The sequence below is a fragment of the Squalius cephalus genome (genome assembly GCF_949319135.1).
Source record: "Squalius cephalus genome assembly, chromosome: 6".
Classification (NCBI taxonomy): domain Eukaryota; kingdom Metazoa; phylum Chordata; class Actinopteri; order Cypriniformes; family Leuciscidae; genus Squalius; species Squalius cephalus.
In genome coordinates this window covers 8,997,374-9,024,887 of record NC_137127.1, presented here as the reverse complement: position 1 = coordinate 9,024,887, position 27,514 = coordinate 8,997,374, and the positions used below count along the sequence as shown (strand labels likewise).

The window sequence follows — 27,514 nt, the reverse complement described above, 5'->3', positions numbered from 1 at the left end:
AACCAGTAGCCAATTATCGATCGCTGCGTCACGTCTCGACTCGGGAGGGATGTGCGTTCAGCCAATAGAAAACGTTTATACCTTTGCGCTTCCATTTGATTGGTTATTACGATACCTATAATAAGGTGCTTCAAAAGCTAGCGTTAAAGGTGCACGCAGTGATTTCACCATACTGAAAAAGTTTTACCCTGAACGAGGTTGAACTGCTACATTAGCATGAAGTGAAGAATCCGATCATAGCCTAGCGGAATACAGCCAAGGCACGCATGAAGTAGTTAGCTGCCAAGTTTTAGTTGGTTGAAGATGGTGTCCCCTGGTATAATTTGGTGTTTGTGAGGTCGATTGTTTTCCCAACATGGCCAGACTGAAGTTACACTGTGTACACACTAGTCTATTTGGTCATTCAGTCTGGGTTTGCTGACAGACTAATAACATACTATTTACGTAAGGCTATACAGTTGTACATTTGTTGTCGAAACCACGGTCTTAAACTTGTTTAAAAGTACCATCCATCAATTATACTCATTCACAGAGGGCAGCTGAAGTACTGTGCAGACAGCTAAACAACATTTTTACATGCTTTTATTCAATTTTGTGAGGAACTGCGAAAATAATACACCTTTTTGTTTTTATGAGCAATGATAATGAGGAACACAGCAGAGGGGAATATTATGAATCTATTTAGAATGTTTCTAGATTATAGCTGCGATTCATTTAAAAAATGTATAAGCATGCAATAAAGACTACAGAAGATATAAGATAAGATTTTGTAACGTATTTTATGATCATAAGGCAGACATTTTTATATATCATTGCCAGGCAAGTTTATTTATATACCAAATTTCATACACAATGGTAATTAAGTGCTTTACATAAAAATGAGAAAGAAAATAGGTTAAAACCTATTAAAGTAAGAAAGTAAGTAAGAACCAGAAATAAAATAATTTAAATTAGAATTGATTAGCAGGAGATAAAAAAGATAATTAAATGGGGTGCACATAATTAGTCAGAATGTGAGGCTAAATAGATGTGTTTTCAGTCTGAAATGTTTGGCAAATTTTGGATTACAATAATTAGGAACCATAGTTTCCACAAATCCCTTCACTCAATTGGGATGTTCTTTTTTATTCTGGACGGCAAGGGCAGTGACTGTAACATTGAGCGTATTTTGCAGTATTAATAAACACTAATTATACTGATTTCATCAGGCTCTGAAACTTCTTCAAAAAGAACACAAGAATGGCCTTCTCAGCTGCCATAGTTGCAACTCTCATCAGAACAGGGTGTTCAACGCACCACTGTGTCCGTTTAAAATTCAAGTTAAGTTAAGTTGAGTTAAGTTAAGTTCTCAAACTTTTTAGAGTATCATACCCCCTAAGGCTTTTAACATAACAACACCGTCTCCGGCACGGACACCAACAGACACCACAGTCTCCAGAACAGAAAACAACGACTCCAGCACGGACACCAACATCTCCAGCACAAATACCAATGTCTCCAGCACGGACACCGGCACGGACACCATCGTCTCCGGCACGGACACCAACGTCTTCGGCACAACCACCAATGTCTCTGGCACGGACACCACTGTCTCCGGTAAGGACACCGCCACGGACACCAACGTCTCCGGCACGGACACCGGCACGGACACCAACGTCTCCGACACGGACACCGGCACGGACACCAACGTCATGGACACCAACGTCTCCGACACGGACACCGGCACGGACACCAACGCCTCCAGAATGGACACCAACGTCTCCAGCACGGACAGCAACGTCTCCAGAACGGACACCAATGAATCTGGCACGGACACAAACATCTCTGGCACGGACACCAACGTCTCCGGCACAGACACCAACGTCTACGGCATGGACACCGCCGTCTCCGGAAAGGACACCAACGTCTCCGGAACGGACACCAAAGACTCCGTCACGGACACAAATGTCTCCAGCACGGACACCAACGTCTCCGGCAAGGACACCAACATCTCCGGCACGGACACCAATGTCTCCAGTACGGACACCAATGTCTCCAGCACGGACACCACCGTCTCTGATACGGACACCAACGTCTCCGGCACGGATACCAACGTTTCCGGCATGGACACAAACGTCTCTGGCACAAACGTCTCCGGCATGGACACCAACGTCTCCGGCACGGACACCACCGTCTCCGATACGGACACCGGCATGGACACCAACGTCTCCGGAACGGACACCAATGTCTCCGGCATGGATACCACCGTTTCCGGCACGGTCACCACCGTTTCCGGCACGGACACCACGTCTCCGGCACGGACACCACGGTCTCTGGCACAGACACCAACGACTCCGGCACGGGCATCAAAGTCTCCGGCACGGACACCACCGTCTCTGGAAAGGACACCACCGTCTCTGGCACAGACACCGGCATGGACACTACCGTCTCCGGAACGGACACCAACGTCTCCGGCACGGACATCACCGTCTCCGGCACGGACACCAACGTCTCCGGAACAGAAACCAACGACTCCGGCATGGACATCACCGTCTCCGGCACGGACATCACCATCTCCGGTACGGACAGCAACGTCTCAGGAAAGGACACCACTGTCTCCAGCACGGACACCAATGTCTCCGGCACGGATACCACCGTCTCCGGAAAGGACACCACCATCTCCGGCACGGACACGAATGTCTCCGCAAAGGACACCACCGTCTCCGGCACGGACACCAATGTCTCCGGCACGGACACCAATGTCTCCGGCACAGACACCAATGTCTCCGGCATAGACACCAACGTCTCCGGAATGGACACCGGCACGGACACCACCGTCTCCGGCACGGACACCAATGTCTCCGGCACAGACACCAACGTATCCAGAATGGACACCGGCACGGACACCAACGTCTCGAATTATGAAAATCTAATTATTGATATAAAAAATTAACATTGTTACTAGTAGCAATTCAACTGTTGATATCAAGAATAGACATTTCAACTAGTGACAATTGAATTCTTGATATCAAAAATAAAGGGTTTACTAGTAAGAATTGTATTTCTGATATGTGAAATTGGAATTTCAACTAGTAAGAAATCAATTGTTGATATCAACAATTGAATTTGAATGGCAGCCTATGGTGACATTTCACTAGTGAAAATACAATTACAGATATCAAGAATTATAGTTTTTACTAGTCGAAATTAATTTCCTTGTATCAAAAATTGCCATTGTTACTTGTTGAAATCCAATTCCAGATATCAATAATTATCATTTTAACTAGTGAACATTTTATTGTTGATATCAAGAATTCATAAGAATTCCTGGAAATTAATAAAAGTTAAAACGGCTTGCCATACTCCTTGACGATCACACTTTGACATGATTGGTTACATATGGCTCTGGTTACAAGGTAGTTTTTGACGTTAGAAACACCAGCGATTTCAAACCAATGCTGCGTCTCAATTCGCCTACTTATACTACGCCCTAAAAGTATGTACTCTTAAATATTATATAATCTATAATAGCATTAAACATGCTGATTCCATGTTTCCTCCAAATAATATTTTCTTAATTATCAAGACAGGCACATGAAAGGTCAATAAACAACATTTAGTAATTGTGTGTGGCAGAAACACATTTATTCAACAGAATCTCTGCTTGGAGAAAATTACCTTTTTGATTTTGGTCAAATTAAAGATCTGCATATGTGGTGCATACAGAATTGAACAGGTCACACAAACCTTTTAAATACATTTGACCTCGGGTTGAAGAAAACAGGAATATTTTGGATGGCAGCCTCTCAGTTTAGTACTTAAAATCAACAATTATTAAATATTTAAAGGTGAATCCAGTTTTTAAGGGAAGCTGATGTGCATTCTAAAATACAGAATAATTTGGAAAAAACCTTTTTGGATAAAACATTATTTTTCTTATACAATGGTTGAATGAAGATATTTTGAGGATGTTACCATCAGGGCCGTACGCAGGGTTTTATAAATACCGAGGTCAAAAAAAATGGTTGACAGTGGCTTTAAAAGCATGTCGGTGGGCAGTAGCATAAATGCTTTTGTCAAGCAGATGAGAATCAGTTTAAATGTCACAATGAATGATCCACACTACAAAATGGAAATGCCGAATATTTTTATGCTTATTGTTGACAATACACAATCACATATTTGAAACGGGAATGGCCTTAAATAAATTATTCAAGGATTATTTTGCATAGATGTTACATTTCAATCAAATGCCAATGCAATCCTTCTGTGTCCAGAGGAATATGAGCAATTAGTATGAGAATCAAAGATCAGTTTCAGCTAGCCTACTTTTTCTTTCCTAAATTAATAAAATGACATGAAGGGTTTTTTTTTTTTAAACGTTGCTACCTAAACATGTTGTTCTTTTCTAATTTAATTCTCTGAAATAATTTCAACTGCCAATTAATCCCCCCCCCCCCAAGCATTTTAAGAGTATCCTATTAATGAGTTGTTCTCCCCCTCCTTCTCACAACCCGTTTCATCACATGAAACTGTTGATGCTGGTAATGATAGAAATCCCTTCATTTTCCAATTTTTTTTAAACAATATGAACTGGAACGCCGTCCCCCTCGGAATTCAGTCCCTGGACTCCGTCCCCCCGCGTTACCCCCCATTTCCAGCCCTGTATATAAATATATATAAATATGTATTCAGTGTTCTAATGCTCTATGTGATTCTGTTCATCCCCATTGTTCTATAAATTAAATGTTGAAGTAACAGATTGTCTGGTCTGCATAGGACATTAAGGAAAGTGATGGGATAGTGTCCATTTACCTGCACTTCACTGATTTATTTATCTTATGCTACAGTAGCATGATGTTGCAAACGTCATAATGTTTAAAGGTTACACTGAAAAGCATGAGTCATTAAAATAACAGTTCATAAAATGGTTTTGAATAGACCTTTAAAATAGAGCAAAAGACTGAACATTGTGTGCTTATGTCTTCCATAAATATTTAAGCATTAAATAACAAAAACTTTTAAAATGTGATTTTTTTATTCAATGTCTTTAAAATTATTTACACCAGAAAAGTACGTATATATAATATATTGTCACTTTACAACGAGCACAAGAATAAAAATCAGCCAGTCTCTGCCATGAGGTAAGTTAACAATTTTACAATTCAGGAGAATAAGTCTTTTTAAACTTCCTAATAATACTCTTCTGTTACATCACCAGATCAGAGCCAAGCTGAGGTTTTAATACAACATTAAATCAGTCCTGTGTGCCTCAAACATGTCTAACATTGCTTGTTTGGTAAACCATGCATGCTCGAGTCTTCATTCTTCTCAGAGTGACAGGAGCCTCATTCCCGCCTCACTCCCCGTGCTCCAGTGGCAGTGACGTGACACACTTCTACATCAGCCCCGAGCTTACGCAGCTCATCCAGCCAGATCTGTTGCTTCTGTGACAGACGGTCATTAGGACCCTTCACTTCCACCAGCTAGAACAACACAACTCAAATAAGCAATGTTTTCAAGCATTTCCATTGTTTCATAACACCGTAATCGTATTAAATCAGTTACATAAGTTTCTTTCTGGAGTATTTAAAAGTTGAATACACTGTGAAATTCCTAACTGACTTACCTTGGACTTCTTGTTGGACATGCTCCAGACTACCAGATCTGGAAGTCCTCCTCTGCAGTGCCTGTAGTCCTTTGCCATTCTGAGGACCACACCGCTTAAGAAGTGGCCACCCAAACACTCTACTAGACTCTAAAACCAGACGAAGAAAATGAAGTACAAATTGCCTTAAGTGCCTTAAGTAAATTAAGTACAATGTGCTTGTTTACGGTAGTGAACAATCTGGCACACGCAGTATAATCAGTTCATATTTTAATGATGTCGAATGAAAATGTTAAAGTCACCATAAAATTAAAACTGATAATCCTTGTTTTTTTATGGAATATAAAATATTACATTATTTATTATAAATCTGTGCTCATCATTATGTTTGTTTTATGTGCTCTCGTAATCTTTAATCAATATAACTTCCCTTCCCACTTGCAGAAATTTCTCTTTTCTGATGACATGTTTACTGGCACGAGAAAGGGACAACCTGTCACTCATACGAGATCGAAGCTTATGCAAATGACAGCGATCCAAAGATCCAATCAATTCCCCGTGGGCAAAATCAAGTCCCAGGCTACATTTCTTCTTGTTCAGGAAGTTTCACTCAGATATGCATATTACAATAGGGAAGAAAAGACTATTGCACATGCTGACTTTAAATGTTAAAATACACTAAGAGAAGTATGCTTGTCTAAGAAAAAAAGAAAAAAATGAAACAATGTAAGTTTTATAGTAACACTAAGTAACTTTTGGCTCTCTAGTAGTCAAAAATAGATGATGCTTTACAATTAACTCTTCAATTTATCTCCTTGTCACTTTTACAATCACTCAGTTCTCTTTTTGCCAGCAGACTCTCCCCTGATCTGTGTGCTTTTTTTAAACGGGTGATTCGGAGGTTTGAGATTTTCGTTGTGACTACTAACCTACGCCACTCCCACACCACACACAAAGTAGCCAGAGCACCTTTGCTCTATTTACCAATATGACAAGACAAGCATATCACAAGAAAACCATTCCAACAGGTCTAAAATACAAACACTAATAAGGCTTACCATAGTGAATCAGGGTAAGACAAAAACATGTTTTGGAAAAAGGATTGATCATGCATTGACTCATTATTTAAAATTTTAATTAATGACGTTAAAGACACTTTGAGGAGTTGACAGACCACTAGTAGAAAAATGAATGGAAGCAATAGAAAAAGAGCCAATTGTCTTTTATATTGAGATGCTGTCTGTTTTTTTACTCTAAAACACAATTGAACATTAACTTGATTTTATTGCTCATTTGAAATATGGGTTTAGTAACACTTTAGTAACTAAATATGGGTAACACTTTAGTTTAGGGTCCATTTCTCACTATTGACTAATTGCTTATCAGCATGCATATTACTAGGATATTGGCTGTTAATTAGTACTATATAGACCATATTCTACATCCCTAAACGTAACAACTACTTATTAATAAGCAGTAATTAGGAGTTTATTGAGGCAAAAGTCATAGTTAATAGTTAGAATTGGATCCTAATCTAAAGTGTGACCGAAATATGTGACTGAAAAGTAATCTTTGCAAAAAGGTTCCCCATTCAAGTAGACCGGAGCTGCCGGAAAGCTATTACTAAAGATGGTATGTAAGAACGAACATGGCGTAAAGAATGTGTGATTACCTGTGCCTGCTGAAGAGAGGAGAAGCGCTCCCAGTTTATCAGCGCACACACTCTCCCCTCTTGTGCGGTCCACACATCAGCGAGCAGCTCCTGCAGCGTCTCTGCAGACGCCTCGCGCAACATCTCAGCGCGAGCCTCGATGGCTTCCCACCGGTTACCATAGAAACAATCAGTGTGCAAATCTAAAGGACAAGTCTGGGAAAGGGCATAGTGTCATTGATCACTGATCTCTAAGGGTGGTATGACCTGACAATAAAGCGTGAACCTGAACGAGTGAAGCACACAGCATTCCTTATTTAATTATTCTGTACCTGGTATGGGTTTCGGAAGACATCAGGAACCCCGTCGATAAAGATGATGTCCCACATGAGGAGTCCAAACAGAGTGGAAAATGTAGAGCCTTCTCCGTGAATACCTTAAAAGGGGAAAACAGGTTACAGCAACATAAAGAATGCAGAATGTATGCGCTAGTGCAGGGTTTCCCAAACTTGTGGTCGTGTGGCAACTGAAGGGGGTTTGTGAGTTGATTTAAAGCTAATAATTCATCATACAAATGTAAAATAAATCATTTCAAAATTGTATTGGCATAATTGCATGTAACCAAGGAGAACCGTGAACATGCAAACGTGTAAAATCTCAGGCAGTATTTTAAGTAAATATTTTAGGTCAAAGGGGTTAGGCTGACAAAAATTGTTTGGGAATCCTTGTATTTGCTAGCTTTAATTACAAATTTGAATGATTTTATGAAAATATATTTGATTCTTCTTAGCAAATGATTCTGAAACAATACATTTTTTAAAACACCAAAAAAATAATGTACTTTCCACACAATTACAATGAATGAGGACTGGAGCTTTCAAGCTTTTAAGGATCATAAAAGAGGTCTTTATCATTTATATTTGAATGCTTCTGAAGTCATATATTGCTTTTAAAGAGAGAGACTGAAATTTAAATAATTTTCATTGTAAATCTGTACATGACGTAAATAGCGATGTCAGATTTGTTTCAATGAAGTCAAATCGAATCACCTGATCTGGTTCAGAACCACTCTGAAAGTTTCAGACATCTGTACATCTCTGATGCACAAAGGAGAGCTAGGCTTGTAAAGTAGATGTCAAGATTTCATCTTCTGCCTCATTTATAACTGCAGGCTACATTCTTCAAAATTTCTCATTTTTTGTTCCACAGAAAAATAATGTCATTTCGAGGTTTGAAAATGACAATGAGGCTATGTAGATGATAACAGAACTTTCATTTCTGAGTGAATTATCCTTTAACCTTCATCTTGATTGTGCACAAACAAAATGTGATGCCAGACCTTGATCAAATCCAAGTGTTCTGTAGTGTTCCAGAGCCAGTTCCTCAACAGAACACATGACCATAGTCCCTCGTCCCTCTCTGGAACCTTCATCCTCACTGGCTGCTCTAAGGAACACTGATTTGCCCATTCCACCCTCATGAGGAAAGAGCTGGCCTCGAATTGTGACCTGTTAAAACACAGTTGTAAACTGTAAGTCAGTGTTGCTTTTAAAAAGATACAAATTTATTATTTAGTAATTCTGACCACAAAATATATACAGTGAATAACACTATATTATAATCAAAAATAAGGAAGAACTGAAGACTCACATGAGTGACATCCTGTACGTGCACAGTGGGCAGATCTCGGAGCAGCAGACGGTACTTCTTCAAGCTAGCAGATTCCTTCATTCGGGAAGCTCGCTGATGAAGTGACAATTTGTGGCCTGTTCGGACCAGGGGGTCATTCAGTCCATCCCGAATAGCACAGATGGCCTGGATACAAAAGGTGTCAAATTCATTCAGTCCTTTTAAAGAACATTTATGTATCCCATATAAAAAGTAAGATTAAAACAATATCTCTGTTTAGATTTATCTACAATCGAATAAGGTACCTGCTCATGTTGTTTAAGATGTTGCTGGAGATTGAGAGCAAGTCTGTCCCACCAGCGCCCCCTACTGGTTACACAATACACTGACTGGGACAGAAGATTCCTAAGCTCCTCCACAGATTCCTACAATGCAGAAATGCAAAGATAAATAATTGAATTAATGAACCCGTGTAAAATCAATATAAAGAATAAAGTGTTTACAATGGCATAATTCATTCCATGTATTATCCACCCACATCATAGCGGCGAAGTCTTTGTGAAATCTCAACTCCTCGGGACAGTATACGGGTGTAGGTCCAGCCCACAGTGAAACACCGCAGAAAAACAGGCAGTCGTTCTTGATGACTGCACACATATTGAAACTCAATCCATCTTACAACAGCAAGCAAATTAATTAAATGAAAGTTGCAATTTCTTTTTCAAACCTTATGTCACAGGAGTCTTTAATCTCCTGCCAAGTGGCCTTTGCTGTAGTATAGAGGTCATGGGCGTCCTCCCAACTGCCTGTCTGCATTGCAGCAATCACTTCCTGCAGTGTACGCATCGCAGTTTCGTACCTGTACAGAAGAATATGCACAGAATCAAACATTTTAGAATAATAACAGAGACAATAAAAAAATTTCTAGAACATAATGACAAATACTGCCATCTTCAAATGAAGGTTTCAGAAGCAAACCTCACAAAACCTGTACAAAAAACATAAAAATTAGGTTTAAATATTCTAAATATTAATTAATTTATAATATATGTATATATATATATATATATATATATATATATATATATATATTTATTTATTTATTATATTATATATATATTATATTATATATATATATTATATTATATATATATATATATATATATATATATATATATATATATATATATATATATATATATATATATATATATATATATATTAGGGCTGTCAAAAGATTAATCGCGAATCAGCGATTAATCGCATCCAAAATAAAAGTTTGTTTTTAATAATATATGTGTGTGTACTGTGTATAATTAAATTTGTATATATAAATACACACACATGCATGTATATATTTAAGAAAAATGTGTTATTTATATATAAAAAAAATTATATGTATATATAATATAAACTATATAAATATATATACAGTATATGTATGCAAATATTTCTTAAATATATACATGCATGTGTGTGTATTTATATATACAAAATAATTATACACAGTACACACACATATATTATGTAAACACAAACTTTTATTTTGGATGTGGTTAATCGCGATTAATCTTTTGACAGCCCATATATATATATATATACTCATCCTGGTAGTATCTGTTACTATAATTTATGTTTGTTTAATTTATTAATACATGTTTGTGTTACAGAATAGATTTTTTTAATTACTATACATAATTGTCATGAAAAAAAAAAAAAAAAAAAATCACAATTAAAAAATCATAATGGTCCTGAAATAGACAAATGTGAGTGTTTTGCAACGCAACATTAACAAAATAAGTACACTGTACCTAAAGTATATAGTAAAGACACCTAATAAAAAGGTGTCTTTTCTTTTCTTTTGATTTTGGAGTGAAATTACCACTTGATCAAAGTTTTGTTAAAAAAATAAATATAACACTGACCTGATGAGGTCATCCCTGTCCTGAAAGAGTCTGGCTGAGCGATGTACAGTGTACTCTGGGAAAGCTAGACGGCCAGAATTGACCAGCAGAATGGTGTAGAGCTGCCCCTGACCTCCAGCGGCCGTCTCCTCCTCCTCCAAAGAGTCTGTGAGGGAGAACAGGAGCAGGACGCGGGAGAACACAGCGCGGGACCTGCGGCACAGACGCACACAGGAACCTGCAGCCTGCTTGGCCCTGAAAAAGACAAGCTTTACTCGTAACAGGACATCTGTTTTGTACAGTTTATATTATACACTCGTGTTAAAAAGATCGGGGTCAGTAAGATTAACAGAAATGATGCTGTTTTTACTGTATTTTTGATCAAATAAATGCAGCCTTGCTTTTTTTTTTAATCAAAAATACAGTAAAAACAGCAATATTGTGAAATATTATTGCAATATAAATGAACTCTTTTCTGTTTTAATGTATTTTAAAATATAATTTATCCCTGTGATGCAAAGCTGAATTTTCAGCATCATTACTCCAGTCTTCAGTCACATGATCCTTCAGAAATCAGTGTAATATGTTGCTTTTGGTGCTCAAGAAACTTTTTATTATTATTATCAATGTTGAAAACAGTCCTGATATATATATCTTTGTTTTTTGTTGTTTTTTTAAACTGATTTCTTTGATTCTTGGATGAGTGGAAAGTCAAAAAAGACAGCATTTATTTGAAATAGAAATCTGAAATGTCTTGTAATGACGTAAAAGTCTTCACTGTCACTTTTGATCAATTTAATGCGTGCTTGCTGAAAAAAAGTATTAATTTCTTTAAAAAAACAATCTAACTGACCTAAATTTGAACGGCACTGTATAAGTCAGTGTCTGCTAAATCACCTTTTTAATTTAATGTCTATGACATTACCAAATACCATAACCTTTGGCCAACATCACTACTGGGATATAAGTACAGATGCTGCATGTATCTTGAACATCTCACCTCTTGAGAATGACTGCAGACGTATTATTTTGACTAACAAAGAGCGATCGCTGTTTCCCCAGCTGGAGCAGCCCTTCTACCAACTGCTGTTTCTGAGTCCCATTCCCTCCACGGCCAAGGTGAAATGTTTTGGCCAGGTTTCTGAGCTCTGGTGCAGGAAGCAGATCTAACACTTCTTGGATGTCTTGAAGCTCAGATTCTGTCATAGGGAAGAAGTCATGAGCTGCAGTTAAGTATGTTGCCTGATATTGGGTTCTAAACTGTTGATAAATCAAAAGAGTCGACAAATCTCACATCTAACCTGATTGTAAGAAGCCACATGCGACCAGTTCTTGAAAGACAGGTCTGAGGTCTGAGCTGATCTCTGTATATTCCACCTTACTGACCTGGAGCCATTTCAGCTTCCTTTGGAACAGACGGACATAAAGCATCTGACCAGGAACTATAGGAGAGAGAGAGAGGGAGAGAGAGAGATGTCTGCAAACATACACTACCATTCAAAAGTTTGGGGTTGGTAAGATTTTCTCTTTATTTCATATGTTTTTGAAAGAAGTCTCTTATGATCACCAAGGTTTCATTCATTTGATCAAATATACAGTAAATACAATAATATTGTGAAATATAATTACTATTTAAAATAAATTATTTCTATCTTAATTTATTTAAATGTGGAATTTATTCCTGTGATGCAAAGCTGAATTTTCAGCATCATTACTCCAGTCTTCAGTGTCACATGATCCTTTAGAAACGATTGAAATATGCTGATTTGGTGCTCAAGAAACATTTCTTATTATTATCAGTGATGAAAACAGTTGTGCTGCTTAATATTTTTGTGGATGCATTTTTTTTCAGGTTTCAGGATGATTTTTTTAAAGAAATATAAATCTTTTGTGATAAATCTTGATATTTATTGATCAATTTAATGCATCCTTGCTGAATAAAAGTATCAATTTCTTTAAAAAAAATCATACTGACCATAAGCTTTTTGAATGATAGTGTATGTTACATAACTTCCCTGGAGTGCATTGAGTTTTAAAAGACTATTGTTGCATATAAGCACTGAAGTGAGACTTCAAAGTGACTTTGAAGTAGTTCCTCTACCTGAAAGCTGCTGAAAAGTGTGAATTGCTGAGAAGTCATCTTCATTGAAGAGCAGCCTATCATCCTCATTTTCCAACACCGCCTCAAGGACACTCCGAAAGTTTTGCAGGTAATACGGTCGCCTGGTGTGCTGATGCTCTGAATCCTCGTTGGCTTTCTCTACGGCAAGCATTTTGGGTTCATTAGCTGGTGTTGTAGTCTCAATGTCCTCATACATGGTCTTGCTTTTGATTTGACTCTCTGATGATGAAACATCATAGACACTGGACGAGGCATCAGCTTGATCTGACTTGACATTAGTGTCCTGTCTGTTTTCAGTTTTACTTTGAATATATCTACTTTTCTTATGTATGATGGAGGTTTCTGTAGTGTTTGTGTCGTTTTTTGGCACCTCCTCTGACTTCCGCTTCATTATTCTGGATGAGGATGAACATTTCACTGACTGAACGTCAGCGCTGCTGCTAGATTCTGCCAGAACTGCCACAGATTTCTCAACGTTTTTCACTTGAGGTTGGATTGAAGCTGTTGGCTCTGTTGGTAGCGTGTCATCTGTATCCATGCCATCGGCTTTAGATTCAAAAGTTAAACTCCTCATGTAATTTTCCTTCTGTGAACTGCTCGATTCTGCATTACAGGCCTCTTCTTTTCCAGAGACATGAGTATTATCCGTCTCAGATTCCCCTGAAAGCCTAAGTGCTCTTCTAGACAGTTTAGAGGATAAACTCCCAAGACCAACTTTTTTAACCGCTTTAGTTTGTACATTTGTTTTGGATGATTCTTGCCTCATCACACAGTTCTTTTTAAAATATGGACTCGTATCAGCATCTTTCTCTCCTGGGCTTTTCTCTTTCCCGTTATTTCGAGTTACTGCAACATTAGAGGGTGTTTTGGTTATCTTCTCCTGCTTGTCCTCACTGACAGCCAATGCATCTTCATGATCCTCTCCAAGAAACCTCTGGCATTGAGAATCTATGTGTTCATTAATCTTGTAACGAGGTACAAGTTTGCCACACAGAGGACAGGCCAGTTTACAAGGCGGTGTATTCCTGAAAAATGAAGTTATGGAAGCAACCCCACCTCCATTGCTTGTTCTCTCTTTGATTGCACTGACTCTCTGGCTATTTTTCTTCGTGACTGAGAGTTTTCTGGCACTGCCTCTATTAGAAGAGCTGCCTTTCCCCATCCGAGACTCCATAACGGTCTGTTCATATGTTATCCCATCAACCAGCTAAACAACAACAGGCTGAATATTTGTTTCTGAACCTGAAAGTACATAAAAGACAAAATAGTCATAGGAGAGGGTGGCATTCATTAGACAGTGTCTGAATTATGTAAAGGAAGGCTGCTTCATTACATTCAAAGGTTACATTATTTTGCAATGAATTGATTTGTTCGTTTCAGACTCTCCAAGGCTGACACAGAATGCCATGCCACATAAAATAATCCCCCCCAAAAAAACATATTATGAAACGAAATATAATTTCAAATATAGATTAAGCTATAAATAAAACATATACTATACAATTATAAATAAATCTGCAAATAATTGTACATACCTGTCTTGTGCTGAAGTGAAATGTGAAGCTAGCTGCAAGAATTCATGGCGCCATTATTTTTTCTGCTATTTTTCAAAATAAAAGTCAGGTCCAGTGGAGTCCGCTATCTTTCGTTTGCTACAGCCTGGCAATTTAGTTATATTTTAAAACAAACTTTTTTTTTATTTATTTATTTATTTTTTATTATTATATTTTCTTGTTATAGCAACGTGCATTGTATAAAAAAAACCTGTGGCTTCAAAGTGCAACTTTGTTTGATGTTTGACTGTGTATAATTATAAAAGGAGAATATTTTTCTTCAAGTAATGTTGAAGGGATAGTTCACCCAAAAAATGAAAATTCTGCACATAAAAGAAGATATTTTGAGAAATGTATCAGTGTTTTGTTTTTCCATACAATGGAAGTCACTGGGCTCCAATTTGTTTGGTATACCCATTGTTTTTTAAAGTATAGGCCTATCTCTTTTTGTTGTTCTGCAGAAGAAAGTCATACAGATTTGGGATTACATGAGAGTGAGTAAATGATCCAAATATCCAAAGAATTTTAGATGGACTATCCCTTGACCACAAACCTTATTTTACTTATCTAACCTTATCGGAAACCACAGTTGGCCTAAAAATGTACGTCACAGCTGAACATCATGACTTGTGTATTTACCAATGAATCACTATTGTTTGTCTTCCTTTATAACAGACAATTAGACAGTTTTACAAACTCTACACAGCAGCCAAAAAATTTACACAATGTGAAAACATCTTGCTTCCTAGATATATGACTAACATGTCCTTTGTCTCATCCGTACTAAAGGAAAATTAATCATAGTTTATGTTGCACAAAAATAATATCCTCCTGAGACCCAGAATTTGTTTTTCCTTCATGTCATCACATTGTTTAGAGCATAAGAAACAAATAGTTAAATAAATAAAAAAAATGTAAATTATGTTTTATTCATGTTATATGTCCTCTGTAGTGGACACCAGGACTTGGTGAATAATTGGAGTAATAATTAGCAACATTTTAATTATAATATCTAATATTTCATAGGAATATTGATGTATTTATTTCCATATTCACTTGTTGTGTCTCCCAAAATGCCTGATAAACATGATTTAAGTCCTGATGTCCTCATATGAAGCTTATGAAATGTGAACTGTGAAATGTGAAGCTTATGAAATGTAATACTGTACATATGAAATCACTGCCCTGTTCTGTAACAGAAAGTCATTTTTTGTTTTGAAACCGCATAACGTTTTCCTGAGATGTTGGGTTATGAAATACAATTTGAAAAGTAGTCCGATTTAAATTATAAATACAATATATTATCATATTTCCATAAGAGTGCTACATTTGATCACTAAATTAATGTCTAGTGTATTTTAAAGACCAAGGATAAGTTGTTTTCATGGTGAAACCTCCAAACATTTGGTATCTCTGAAAAGTCTTGAATGTGCTCTTTACAGGACACCCAGATTGTGACGTGACATGTTTGGTGTCAGAGAAATTCACTAAAATATAATGTCCACTACAGTGGACAAAAGTCTATTCCTGGGTCCCAGGAGTGAGCCTTTGTTTTTTTATTTAATTGCAACATTTTACTAAATATTAATGATTACAAAAAAGCAATATTCTGTAATTGTTCATTAAAAATGGACAAAAAGGAACATGAGACAGTGTTGGACTGAACTCAACAAATGGACAACAGTTGCATTTTTATTTCAACTGAAGCTACAAACACACATTCCTTACATGAATGTTGGTGATACACTAAATTAAAAATATTTTTGCACTTTTAAGAGCATTTTCTTTACTAGTCTCAATTTGACGTGCACATATAAAATAGCTTTTTCCTTGAGAGAGAGAAAAATATTTGGGGTATAAAGGCATATACAAACAGTGGTTTTCCCAAAGTCATTTTTGATGTTGATATTTTAATGGATACTACTAGATTAAAATGAACAAGTAATGTATGACAGCCTTAACACTCATGATTCATGAACCCTCAAGAAACTTTTAACTGATTCAAATTTCTAGTTATTTTCAAATTAAACTCAGACAAAAGAACCCAAGGTTTGTAGCTAATAAATGTAACCGAAATGAGGGAAATACATTTTCCGAAAGTCTGAGAAAAGTGAGAGAATGTGGAAGAAACCAAAAATGAGAATATTTCTGTAATCAAATAGTTATTCAAAAATAAAGTATCCAAAACCAATGTGGTTGCAATTTTTTTCAAAATATCATTCACTCGTTACATCAATTGTATAACAAATTCAAGGCACTTGCTGTGAAACGGGATACAACCCAGATACACAGATTACTTTTCCCTTTAATTTTTGATATATGATTTTATATATATATATATATATATATATATATATATATATATAAAACAAGGAACAGATTTAAGAACATATTTTAAAAAGTCTTCATTTCATCACAGTTTTAATACTAATTATTTTCATATGTCCGCTCTCACCAAACATTGCTCGATAATCCAGGCACACAGGAGTTTCTTTGGCACATTTCTGCTGCTTTCTGACAGAGGGGAGTGAGAGTGGAAAGGCTGCCAAAAGGCCTTCACGGTGGTTCAGTGCCTTGCTCAAGGCACAACAGCTGGTGACAGAGAAAGTAACCGGTTCTGATTCGGGGCTTCCCGATACTGGCCACCCATACACTGAGAGCGATCAATATCAGATAGTATGAATAATTACTACAACAGTAGAAGTCATGAATCACGGTGAGTTTCTTCACTGACCAAATTAAAGCCAAGTCTCTGAAAATCCTGATTACAGGGTGTATTTTCCGACAGGTATTAATGATTGCTATTACAATTAGGGTCCTTATTAGTAGGGTTGCAGAAACGGCCGGAAAAGGGTCAGTTATGTCTTATTCAGGATAAACAACAGACATATTGGGCAATGTAGATCCCTTTAATATTTTTGGACCAACTTAAAGCGATAGTTCACTGAAAGATTCTGCAATCATTTACTCACCCTCTTGTCATTCCGGACCTGTGTAACTTTATTTCTGCAGAACACAAAAGAAGATTTTTTATTTATTTATCCATGTTTTTTAGTCCATACGATGAAAGCCAATGAGGTCCAGTGTTGTTTTGGACCCCATTGACTTTCACTGTATGGGTAAAAGCAGTCATTTCGTGCTCCGCAGAAGTTACACAGGGTTTGGAAATGACACGAGGGTAAGTATATGAAGACAGAATTTTCATTTTTGGGTGAACTATCCCTTTAAGGCTCATAATTAAACAGCAGTGTGTATTATTATGAATGTGATTTGCGTGGTCACTTTCAAAGCAATCATCAACGGTCTGATTTTTACCTTTCCCTCATGTTCAAAGTGATGTCAAGGCACAATAAACTATAACTAGGTCATGTGATTTGTTGCAAATAATGAATAAACAGCACATTTCCCCTATCAGAAGAACAATCTTCTGGGTGGGTACCGTAACAAATAATTCACAGCAAAAATCAGGAAGGTGTATTCTTAGTCCTTCCAGCAACTTATGTAAAATTCTGTTCAACAGATACAATCAGGTAAAAGGCTGAATGAGATAATTTCCAAAGACAACATAAACATGACAATACACCAACAATAAATAAATAAAACTCACATAAACGAAAGAAAAACAGCAGAAAAATAGAAAGTGAATGAAAAGTTTAGAAGGAGGTTTTCTGCTAATTGGCTCTGTTGTGATGGAGCAGGAAGTTGACATCTAAGTTGAGGCACAATGTTGTTTTGCTCTCTCCAATGTTTGTCACATAGTCTTTACGTCGCCCTCAACCGTTACATTGCTGCTGGTACCGGCGGTTGAGTTCTCGCAGCTCTTTCTCGCGAACGCGCCGTGCCTTGCTGGACTTTGTGGAGCGGCTGGAGCGAGTGGACTGGGCCGATTTAGTGCTGTGGCAGCGTGAGGACGCTCTCTTCAGGAGGTTCTGGGAAATGGACCGCTGCAGGTTCTTCATAGAGGAGGAAGCTGCCATGCTGACAATCCAAGGGTGTTTGAGTGCCTGGCCCGCAGTGAGACGCTCATTTGGATCCACCGTGAGGACACGGTCAATGAAGTCCTTAGCAAGGTTGGAAACACTTGGCCATGGCTGTCAGAAAACAGAAAAGAAATAGAAAAATGGCATAAATAAAATTATTCAGACATTCTCAAAAGATTTTGAGACTTGTTCTGTATACACAACACCACATAACAACCTAGATAATTATAATATATCATACATTTTAATTATACTTGTATACTTAATACTTGTAATTATGCATAATTTGCTATCGTAGGTACATGTAACGTGCCCATAAAATTTATTTTTTTAAATGTTTTTGAAAGAAGTATCTTATGCTGACCAAAAATACAGCAAAAACATTAATAAAAACTGTAATAACTTCAGAAATCATTATAATATGCTGATTTGGTGTTCAAGAACATTTCTTCCCATCAATGTTGGAAACAGTTGTTCTGATTCATATTTTTTTGGAAACCGTGATGCATTTTTTTCAAGATTCTTCCTCTAAACAAAGTACAAATCCAAACATTACAATAACATTATGAATGTCTTTACTGCCACTTTTGATCAATTTAATGTGTCCTTGCTGAATAAAAGTATTAATTTCTTTCAGAAATGAAAAATCTTGCTGTACCTACCAACTTATATAGCCGATATTGGAGAGCATAATTCAAGTTCATTGAAAGAGAAAGCAAGGAGCAATGCAAAATATATTATACAAACTAGTTACTTTAAGTTAATTTTTCACTCTTCCTAGAACATCTTTAGATTAGTCGTGCATGTCCCGATATGTTATGACAACTGGCCAAACACTAGCTGCTCTATAAGCAAGAGAGAAAACCAAACATGGCTGAGTTTTTGTTGGTTAGCATGACTTCTCCAGGGCTTTTCCCTGTAAAAGTCCACATTGGTCTTGTCTGTGACTCACAGCAGCAGAGAGGCCCTGACGCACACACTCTGCCAGGAACTCTGTGGCCTTACATCACACGCTCATGCAGGGGGTTACTGCGGGATAACACATGATGACAGGACTGCGCTGGGTATTGTCCAGCTAACACAAACACACACACTCTCCCCAAAATACAAGCACATGCGAATTCACCAAAACTTGCATATAAATACTCATACGATAAATAGACGCATACAAATAAACATACTCAGAAATCCAAGGTCAACAGACAAAGACAAAATGGTTGGCAAAAGTTTAAAGTGTTTGAAAAGCACTTTGTGAAGAATAGAAACAGAGCACACTAGAGTCAAAAGACAGAAAGAGGCAGAACTATCACAGCCCGTTGTGTTCTGGTGGCTTTGTGGGGAATATTTCTATTTAGGAATGCAGATCTGAATGGACTGTATAAAAGCCTCAAGTAGATATATAGCTGGAGACAGACATTTTCAGTGGGGCACTGTCATTCTTATTCTAAAAGTTTGTGTAGTGCAGAATGAGTCATCAGTATTTTTGGACCGTTTTACCAGAAAGAAAGACTGAACATTTTAAATGTGTATCTGCTAATGGCTAATTTTGTCAAGTTATTAGAGAATATTAGCATATAGATGGCCTCAAAGCGAATAGGCCTAGGCATTGATTACACGCCTTTGCTCACCAGACTACGGACACCTCATATATGCTGCTAGATCTACATGATTAATCGTTAAAAGACTGCGATCTGGATTAAAACACCCATGTGATCTTATTCCGAAATGATGACGATACGGCTGTCTACTAAATTTTTGTCATTGTATCAATCATTCAAGAGATTAGTTTAAAAACGCTGATTAATCCAGAAATGAAACAAGTGAAGTCTATGTGATTAAGTCTATATGAGTGAGTCATTGAGTCAACCTTTTTTTTTTTTTATAATCAATTCAAATTAATTAAATATTTCTTAAAAATTTACATTTTGGCAGAACCTCCAGTAAATTACATGTTTAGTTGTCTATTCAGAATTGTGATTCTTAATTTATCCAAAATCATGCAGCTCTAATATGTGCCATGCCATGACTTTAGTTCCCAGCCAATGGATGAACTAATTAAAAAATATACCTTAAATGCAATCCAAGATGCTTCGGATAAAAGCATCTGCAAATGTACACGTGTAAATGTAATAAATGATATGTATTCCTCGCATTTAGAATTTGAATATATTTTGCAGTACAATTAAAAGTCAAAGTAAAAGCTGTTGTTTGCTTTATATGTCACTAGTGGCACCAAATGTTTTCACAAACCCTTCCCATTTATGATATTTTGCCATATAGCCACACGTCATTGTTCTTTACTTTCTCACTGTTGAAAAAATAAATAAATAATCCAACAAATTGCATTGTTACAATGGGCCAGTCTGGGGTCACTCATTGAGGTAAGACACATACTGAAGTGTTGCTCAAACATTATTAAACTGTACAGATGTACTGTAACTGAAATTCTGCCACATCTGTTTTGTAGCTCAAAAAGTAGTGCATAGCGCTAGCAATGTCAAGGTCATGGGTTCGATTCCCAGGCAAAGCTTAAATGCTATGTTGTTTTAAATAAAAGCATTTGCTAAATGCATAAATGCATAAATTCCTAAATTATTTATTTAAATGGGTTTATAATAATACAGTTTTATTTAAGCATTTAAAGACTTTAAACATTTTAATTCTGATTTATGTTTTATATATTCAGGAGATATTCTACGGAAAAACTGCAGGGGGTTTGTGAGGTCATGAAAAACGAATAATTAAATTCTAATGTTGGCACTGAAAAAGTGCAAAAATATGTTTCCTTAACGCTCAACGGACAAACAGGTAGTACCGCCCCAAACTCAAACCATTTGTTGAGTCAATGTTGCTATGTCAAGCCGCTCAAACAAACAGTGCAATGCTGAAAGCGCCACAGACCACAGTGCTTACGCTTTTCGGGGAAATCAACCTACGACTGGCTTACTTAAACTTGTCTCTGCACAAATGTAAGCAAGCGGGCATAAGAGAAAGAATTTTTACATAACAAAACAATTACACACATCAGCATTAAATTTGGGGTAGGTAAGAATTTAACATCAAATAATAACACTTCAGAGCACTTTAAGGAAATTTAAAGGGGGATACCACCACCCATTAACATGTACATATAAAGCATATATACTTCATAAGAGCTTGTTAGTTTGCAAGAGCAGTCAGCCAAAAACAAATAAATCATTAAGCATAGAACATTGCAAGCGAGCCCAAAAACATGGCACACAAATACTTCTGGGTTTAATAAAACCAAGTAACATTAGCATATGCTTTATAGCACTTCTATACCTAATCAAAAACATCTGCATTTCCAATCTCCCAGCAACTCTTGTTTTGCACACACATGATCCACACTGAAGTGACTTCTCATATAAATCTCATATATATATAGAGCACATTCATGCAGCTCAGAAATATACATAACTACAGCTAGAGCAAAAACAGGCATTATTAGGGTACATCATTTAAGAAGATTTTATCTCTGTTGATTATCCCTTTGGGGTATGACACGTCGAGTTTGGCTAAACCTTTATTAGAATCTTTAAAGTCACCATGAATTCAACATTTTTTTTAGAAAATTGCAGCATTTATTACACTTTTTTTTTTTTTCTAAGTCACATGCCCTCGTGATCTTTAGTAAAAATGACTTCACCTCCAACGGTGGCCCAGTAGTGCACAACGAAATTTAAAGGGATAGTTCACTTTGAAATAAAATTTTGGTATGTTTTAGCTTATACCTCAAGGGCATCCAAGATGTAGGTGTCTTCTTTTCCGCAGTAGTTTCAATTTTGATATTTTTAGGTCAAACCGTTCTTGTCTCTCAGTCAGATAATGCAGGTCTGTGGTCACTGTCTCAAAGAACATGCACAGAGTCCAAATTAAAACAATTCCCCATCGTCCAAATTAAACAATTCCCCATCGTAAGTACACATTGATCGCCTAAGACACGAAACGAGCGGTTTGTGTGAGAAAACGAACAGTATTTATATCGTTTTTACCTTTTGTACACAGCCACGTCCAAGTGATCTGAAGGCGCGGGCGCTTCCTATTGTGTGACGTGTGTGCAGACTGGTGCATAGACATATACACTAGATGTCGCCTCGTTCCAATGAACTGCCGTAGCCAAGGCGGCATCTATTGTGTGGTAAAAACAATATAAATACTGTTCGTTTTCTCACACAAACCGCTCGTTTCGTGTCTTAGGCCATCAATGTGTACTTACGATGGGGAATTGTTTAATTTGGACGATGGGGAATTGTTTTAATTTGGACTCTGTGCATGCTCTTTGAGACAGTCTGGAAAACTTTATAGCGCTCCAAGAGCCCTTTAGTGGCCGGGAGCATTACCGTTGTGTTGTGGCTTTATTTCGTTGTGTTGTACATTTTCCGTTGTGTTGTGGATTAATTTCGTTGTGTTGTGCACTACTGGGCCACCGTACCCCCCCTCTTGCAGTAACATCTCTTCTCTTCTCTGATGATATGTTTACTGGCATGAGGGCGGGACAACCTGTCACTCACATGAGATCACGACAATCGCAAACAACAAAGATCCAATCAATTCCTAGGGACAAAATCAAGACCACCCTACATTTTTTCTTGTTCGAGAAGCCGTTTCACTTGGACATACGTCATAATAAATCATAAATGGGGAAGAAACTACTATCGCAGCTTCCATTTCATGCTGACTTGAACTTGGTAAAAAGCTTTTCTAAAGCTTTTTCTATTTAAGACGTGAAGGCTTTTAGTGGTGTGTTAGGGAATTTTAAATATTGATTAATACCTTGATTATAATCACTCATTAGATATACATTGACGCAGCACTGGATTCCAGAATCAACTCCCTTCAGGTGTAACGTGTGTGACACAAGCACATTGTTGAAATAATACATATTTGACCATTTAATGAGGTTGATCTCAAATCTGTAAGCCCACAATTATCTATTTAATGCTTGGTAGTGTAGACTTGAGATCACACAAACATTATTAAAGACATTATTCAACACATGCAGTATAGGTTATGTACACTACAGTACATGCATATCATTCTGACATGACAATGAATGATTATTTTAAAGTGGTCGCATAGTCCTTACCTCGCCGGAGAAACTGTATTTCCCTTTGAGGATCTGTCGGTACAGGCGCATGCGATTGTCATCCTCAAAAGGCATGGTGCCACTGAGCAGTATGTAGGAGATGACTCCCAGCGCCCACATGTCCACTGCATTGGTGTACGGCTTACGAACGAGTATCTCAGGAGCGATGTACTCGGGCGTTCCACAGGTCGTCTTCATCAGGCATTCGTCGCCTTTCTTCCGCGTGCTGGCCAAGCCAAAGTCTGTGATCATTATCTTGGAGTCAGCACCAGGATGGTAGTAAAGCAAGTTTTCAGGTTTCAGGTCCCTGTGCGTGATGCCCAATGTGTGGAGGTACTTCACGCCATCGAGAACCATCTGCAACACCCGCGTGGCATCCCTTTCTGTGAAAGACCCACGGGCGATGATGCGGTCAAACAGTTCTCCGCCGGTGGCCAACTCCATCACCATGTAGACCCGCTCAGCTGTCTCGAACACCTCCATCAGTTGGATGATGTTAGTGTGGCGCACCCGTCGCAGGACGCAAAGTTCAGATTCACATACTTCTCTGCCTTCACGGTAGCGGGTCTCGATCATCTTGATGGCGTATGGCTGCCGTGTGCTCCTGTGTTCCACTCGTACTACCCGACTGAAACTGCCCCGACCTATCAAAGCTTTGATATCATACTTAGCAGTCACTCGAGGGTCAAATTTGGCCCTGTATTTTGCTACTTTTTTCCGGTGTGGGTCAGCGGGCTCTGTCTGGCTGTTAGCTGGTGGAGGGGACTGGCTCACCTTCGCAGCAGCCTGGCTTTGACCCTGAGGGGATGGCGAGCCTGTTTTCTCCCCGCCACCGTCACTTCTGATGAAGTTTTTATAGACATCGGTCTGATGCGGCTCTACCTTTTTGACTAGGTCAAGTTGGACGTCAGCGGGTGGCTCTGGGAGGACTTTGCTCGTCCTGCACCCCATCACATCAAAATCCTTCCTTCCTGGTGCCAGCAGCACATCCTCATCTCCTAGGCAACACGTCCAGTCCCACGCTCAGTTACCTCTTCAGTCAACACACCGGAATTGTGTGAATTCCAGTCGACGTGAAATGTTAATTTAATCAGATGTTAATCTGAAATAAAAAAAATAATAAAATACTTCATTTATTAAGACTAGTATATATGATTATGTATATTAAGTAAGTATATAACAAGTATGTTTTGCATGAAGTATGGGTAGTTACAATTTTGCTTATGTTTGATATCAAGTGTGAATTGTAACAGTTCATGCTGATATTGGAAAATACATTTTTTTTGTAAATTATACTGTAAATTATATAATAAAAACAAATTAGTTATATCATACCACATATATGGATGGATGGATGGATAAATAAGATAAAATAATATAATATAAATTATTATTATTTATGAAATGTACTATGTAAATTAGTGCTGTTAATAAGTGCTAAGGAATAGTGAATAAAAAAAATCAATATAATTGAATAAATGTTATATCACATCTATGGATGGATGGATGATAGATAGATAGATAGATAGATAGATAGATAGATAGATAGATAGATAGATAAAATATTATATAAATTGTTATTATTTATGAAATGTACTATGTAAATTTGTGCTGCTAATAAGTGCTAAGGAATAGTGAATAAAAAATTAATCAATATAATTGAATAAATGCTATCATATCACATCTATGGGTGGATGGATGGATGATAGATAGATAGATAGATAGATAGATAGATAGATAGATAGATAGATAGATAGATAAAATAATATTATATAAATTGTTATTATTTCTGAAATGTACTATGTAAATTAGTGCTGTTAATAAGTGCTAAGGAATAGTGAATAAAAAAATCATCAATATAATTGAATAAATGCTATCATATCACATCTATGGATGGATGGATGGATGGATAGATGTCCAACTAAAATAGGTTTATACAACGTTTACTCATAAAGGATATTTGTTCCGTTAACCATATATGTAGGCTAATCGTTATCGAGTTTAACCGTGTTATCACTAAAAGTCCGAAACTGATATTAGGGGCTGTTGTGAGAAAAGATGAGTCTGGGTAATAAAAATGAATAACTTTGACACCGCTATTCATATCAGTTGTGTCATAGCATATCAATTAAGCACTTTATGTTGTTAAACTAGTATAGTTAACTATAAACCGATCTTACAACTGAACTTTACCACAAAAATTCCACTGGCCCCCCACAAAGACTCAAACTCAGACACTTGTTCACTTTTTCATCGCTCAAAACAACTTGAAACACTTTTCTTCAACTTTTCGTTACCTGTTACAGGCCTTAACGGAGCCAGTTATGTTACAAAGTCGTTAATAAAACATTAATATAATTAAAAGTGAACGATACACCGGATATACGTTAACTTACCCCCCAAAATCACAAAAAACTCCCCGTCCAGCACAAAATCAATTGTTTTCTCGAGGCCTGGACCTAAAATCGAGCTTAATCGCTAAAGTTTCCGTAATGGTGTAGTTTTAACAACAATTGTATCAACTTAAGACCCAAACTGGAAACTTTAAAAGTCCAAATAGATGTGAAAATTACCTTAAGAGGGATTTTCTTACAGGCGATGGTGGGAGTAAGGCGAGATTCCCAGCGCCAGCCTCTTCACCCCAGTTTCAGCTCTTCTCTCCATTTTTCCGTATTCCTAAAACTTTAATCCTGCTAGAATGATAGCATCTCATTAGATTTTGCTAACATGAACATGCTGAGTCCAAAAATAAGGGTTGTTAACGTGTTTGTAACACTTTTAACGCGATGCGATATGAGAAGAAAAGTATGGAATAGAGACCGCCTGCTTGGAAACGGTGTTTTCGGAGTGGGACCACCTTTTTCCCTGTGTAGACCTTTCTTTCTTTCTCCCCCCCTCTCCGTTTTTTTTCTTTTCTTTTTTTTTTTTTTCTCCTTTTCTTTTGGGAAAGGAAAGACCTCCGCTTGCTTCGACCCCTGCAACAAATAACGTGAAGCCAGCCAGAATCATAAATTTGGCCGAGAAACAAACTACGGATAATGCCAATCGAGTGTTTTTAGGATAAACGTCAATGTATGCATCTGCATTCTGTACAAACAGTCTAATGACTGAATTGTAAAATTGTAAGATTATATTAATTTCTGGATTAAAATTTAGTATGTGAAATAATTTACAAAAGGTTGTGAAATATGTCTCATCAATGTAAGACGTTTGAAATTTGTAGTTTTTTTTTTTCTTGAAATTTTGTATCTTTTGAAATGCAAAATTTATTTTATTATCACAACTATTTTATTTTAAATGATTGTTTATTAATTTCATAGCTAGTTCTTTATGTATCCGAGTTTGCACAATTATTTTTTTAATCTACACATTGTTAAAACCAATATGTTTTGCGAAGTTTAATTATTCATACAAATAAACTATCTCTTGTAGCCTACTATTGTAAAGGTGTACGATTTAAATTAAGTATAAGTTTGCGCCATTTCTTAATTAAGGTGTCATTTTAAAGAAATTATTGTCGAATTTTAAAAATACAAAAGCGCGAATTCACTTTTAACAATTAATTAACGAATTAACATTTCACTTTACAAATTACTTTTCGCTTTCAGGACTATTCGGATGAAGGGACTTTTATATTGTACAAATATGTTTTATGTATCGTAGCTTGCTTCAATTTGACGACTACTTACATATGACGATCTACACTTTTAACACTAAGCTTTTTGTTTACTTTAGTTAATGAATTTATACCAGCCTGCCAATATATGTAATGCGTTGATAAATATTTCTCCATTAGTTTTTAGTTTTTTTATCCAAAAGCCTATATTTGCATTGAAATTATTATATTTGCATAATTAATTTAATGTAGGCTAGAATACTAAATAGGGCCTGAAACATCAACATTAGGAGGTCAACCTGTTTATTATATGAGCTGTTTTATTTCATGTTCTTTTTCAAATATATATATTTCATGTTAGATTA

The 27,514-nt window shown here is 36.9% G+C and overlaps 2 protein-coding genes across 2 annotated transcripts; both read right to left on the bottom strand.

Moving 5' to 3' along the window:
- Positions 1-5,001: 5,001 nt before the first annotated feature.
- fan1 (FANCD2 and FANCI associated nuclease 1) lies at positions 5,002-14,500 on the bottom strand. The gene is made up of 14 exons (XM_079874077.1): positions 14,429-14,500; positions 12,873-14,135; positions 12,073-12,213; positions 11,772-11,970; positions 10,793-11,026; positions 9,595-9,726; positions 9,406-9,514; positions 9,173-9,292; positions 8,889-9,053; positions 8,578-8,746; positions 7,571-7,674; positions 7,260-7,454; positions 5,609-5,737; positions 5,002-5,465 (listed from the first exon to the last, which is right to left on the bottom strand). The coding sequence occupies exons 2-14, from the start codon at positions 14,065-14,067 to the stop codon at positions 5,328-5,330; spliced, it is 3,030 nt and encodes a 1,009-aa protein (XP_079730203.1). The 5' UTR covers positions 14,068-14,135; positions 14,429-14,500; the 3' UTR covers positions 5,002-5,327.
- Positions 14,501-17,493: 2,993 nt separating this feature from the next.
- On the bottom strand, positions 17,494-26,426 carry pskh1 (protein serine kinase H1). Its single transcript, XM_079874579.1, has 3 exons — positions 26,107-26,426; positions 23,534-24,635; positions 17,494-18,537 (listed from the first exon to the last, which is right to left on the bottom strand). The coding sequence occupies exons 2-3, from the start codon at positions 24,482-24,484 to the stop codon at positions 18,220-18,222; spliced, it is 1,269 nt and encodes a 422-aa protein (XP_079730705.1). The 5' UTR covers positions 24,485-24,635; positions 26,107-26,426; the 3' UTR covers positions 17,494-18,219.
- Between the last annotated feature and the right edge of the window lie 1,088 nt (positions 26,427-27,514).

Excerpts from the sequence above, each read along its gene's own strand:
- pskh1 (XM_079874579.1), bottom strand. The coding sequence starts at position 24,484 with ATGGGGTGCAGGACGAGCAAAGTCCTCCCAGAGCCACCCGCTGACGTC. Across the intron at positions 18,538-23,533 it reads AATACAGTTTCTCCGGCGAG|CCATGGCCAAGTGTTTCCAA; the intron begins GTAAGGACTATG and ends GTTTTCTGACAG.
- fan1 (XM_079874077.1), bottom strand. The coding sequence starts at position 14,067 with ATGGAGTCTCGGATGGGGAAAGGCAGCTCTTCTAATAGAGGCAGTGCC. Across the intron at positions 5,738-7,259 it reads CCTCTCTTCAGCAGGCACAG|AGTCTAGTAGAGTGTTTGGG; the intron begins GTAATCACACAT and ends GTCTGGTTTTAG. Across the intron at positions 5,466-5,608 it reads TGTCCAACAAGAAGTCCAAG|CTGGTGGAAGTGAAGGGTCC; the intron begins GTAAGTCAGTTA and ends GTGTTGTTCTAG.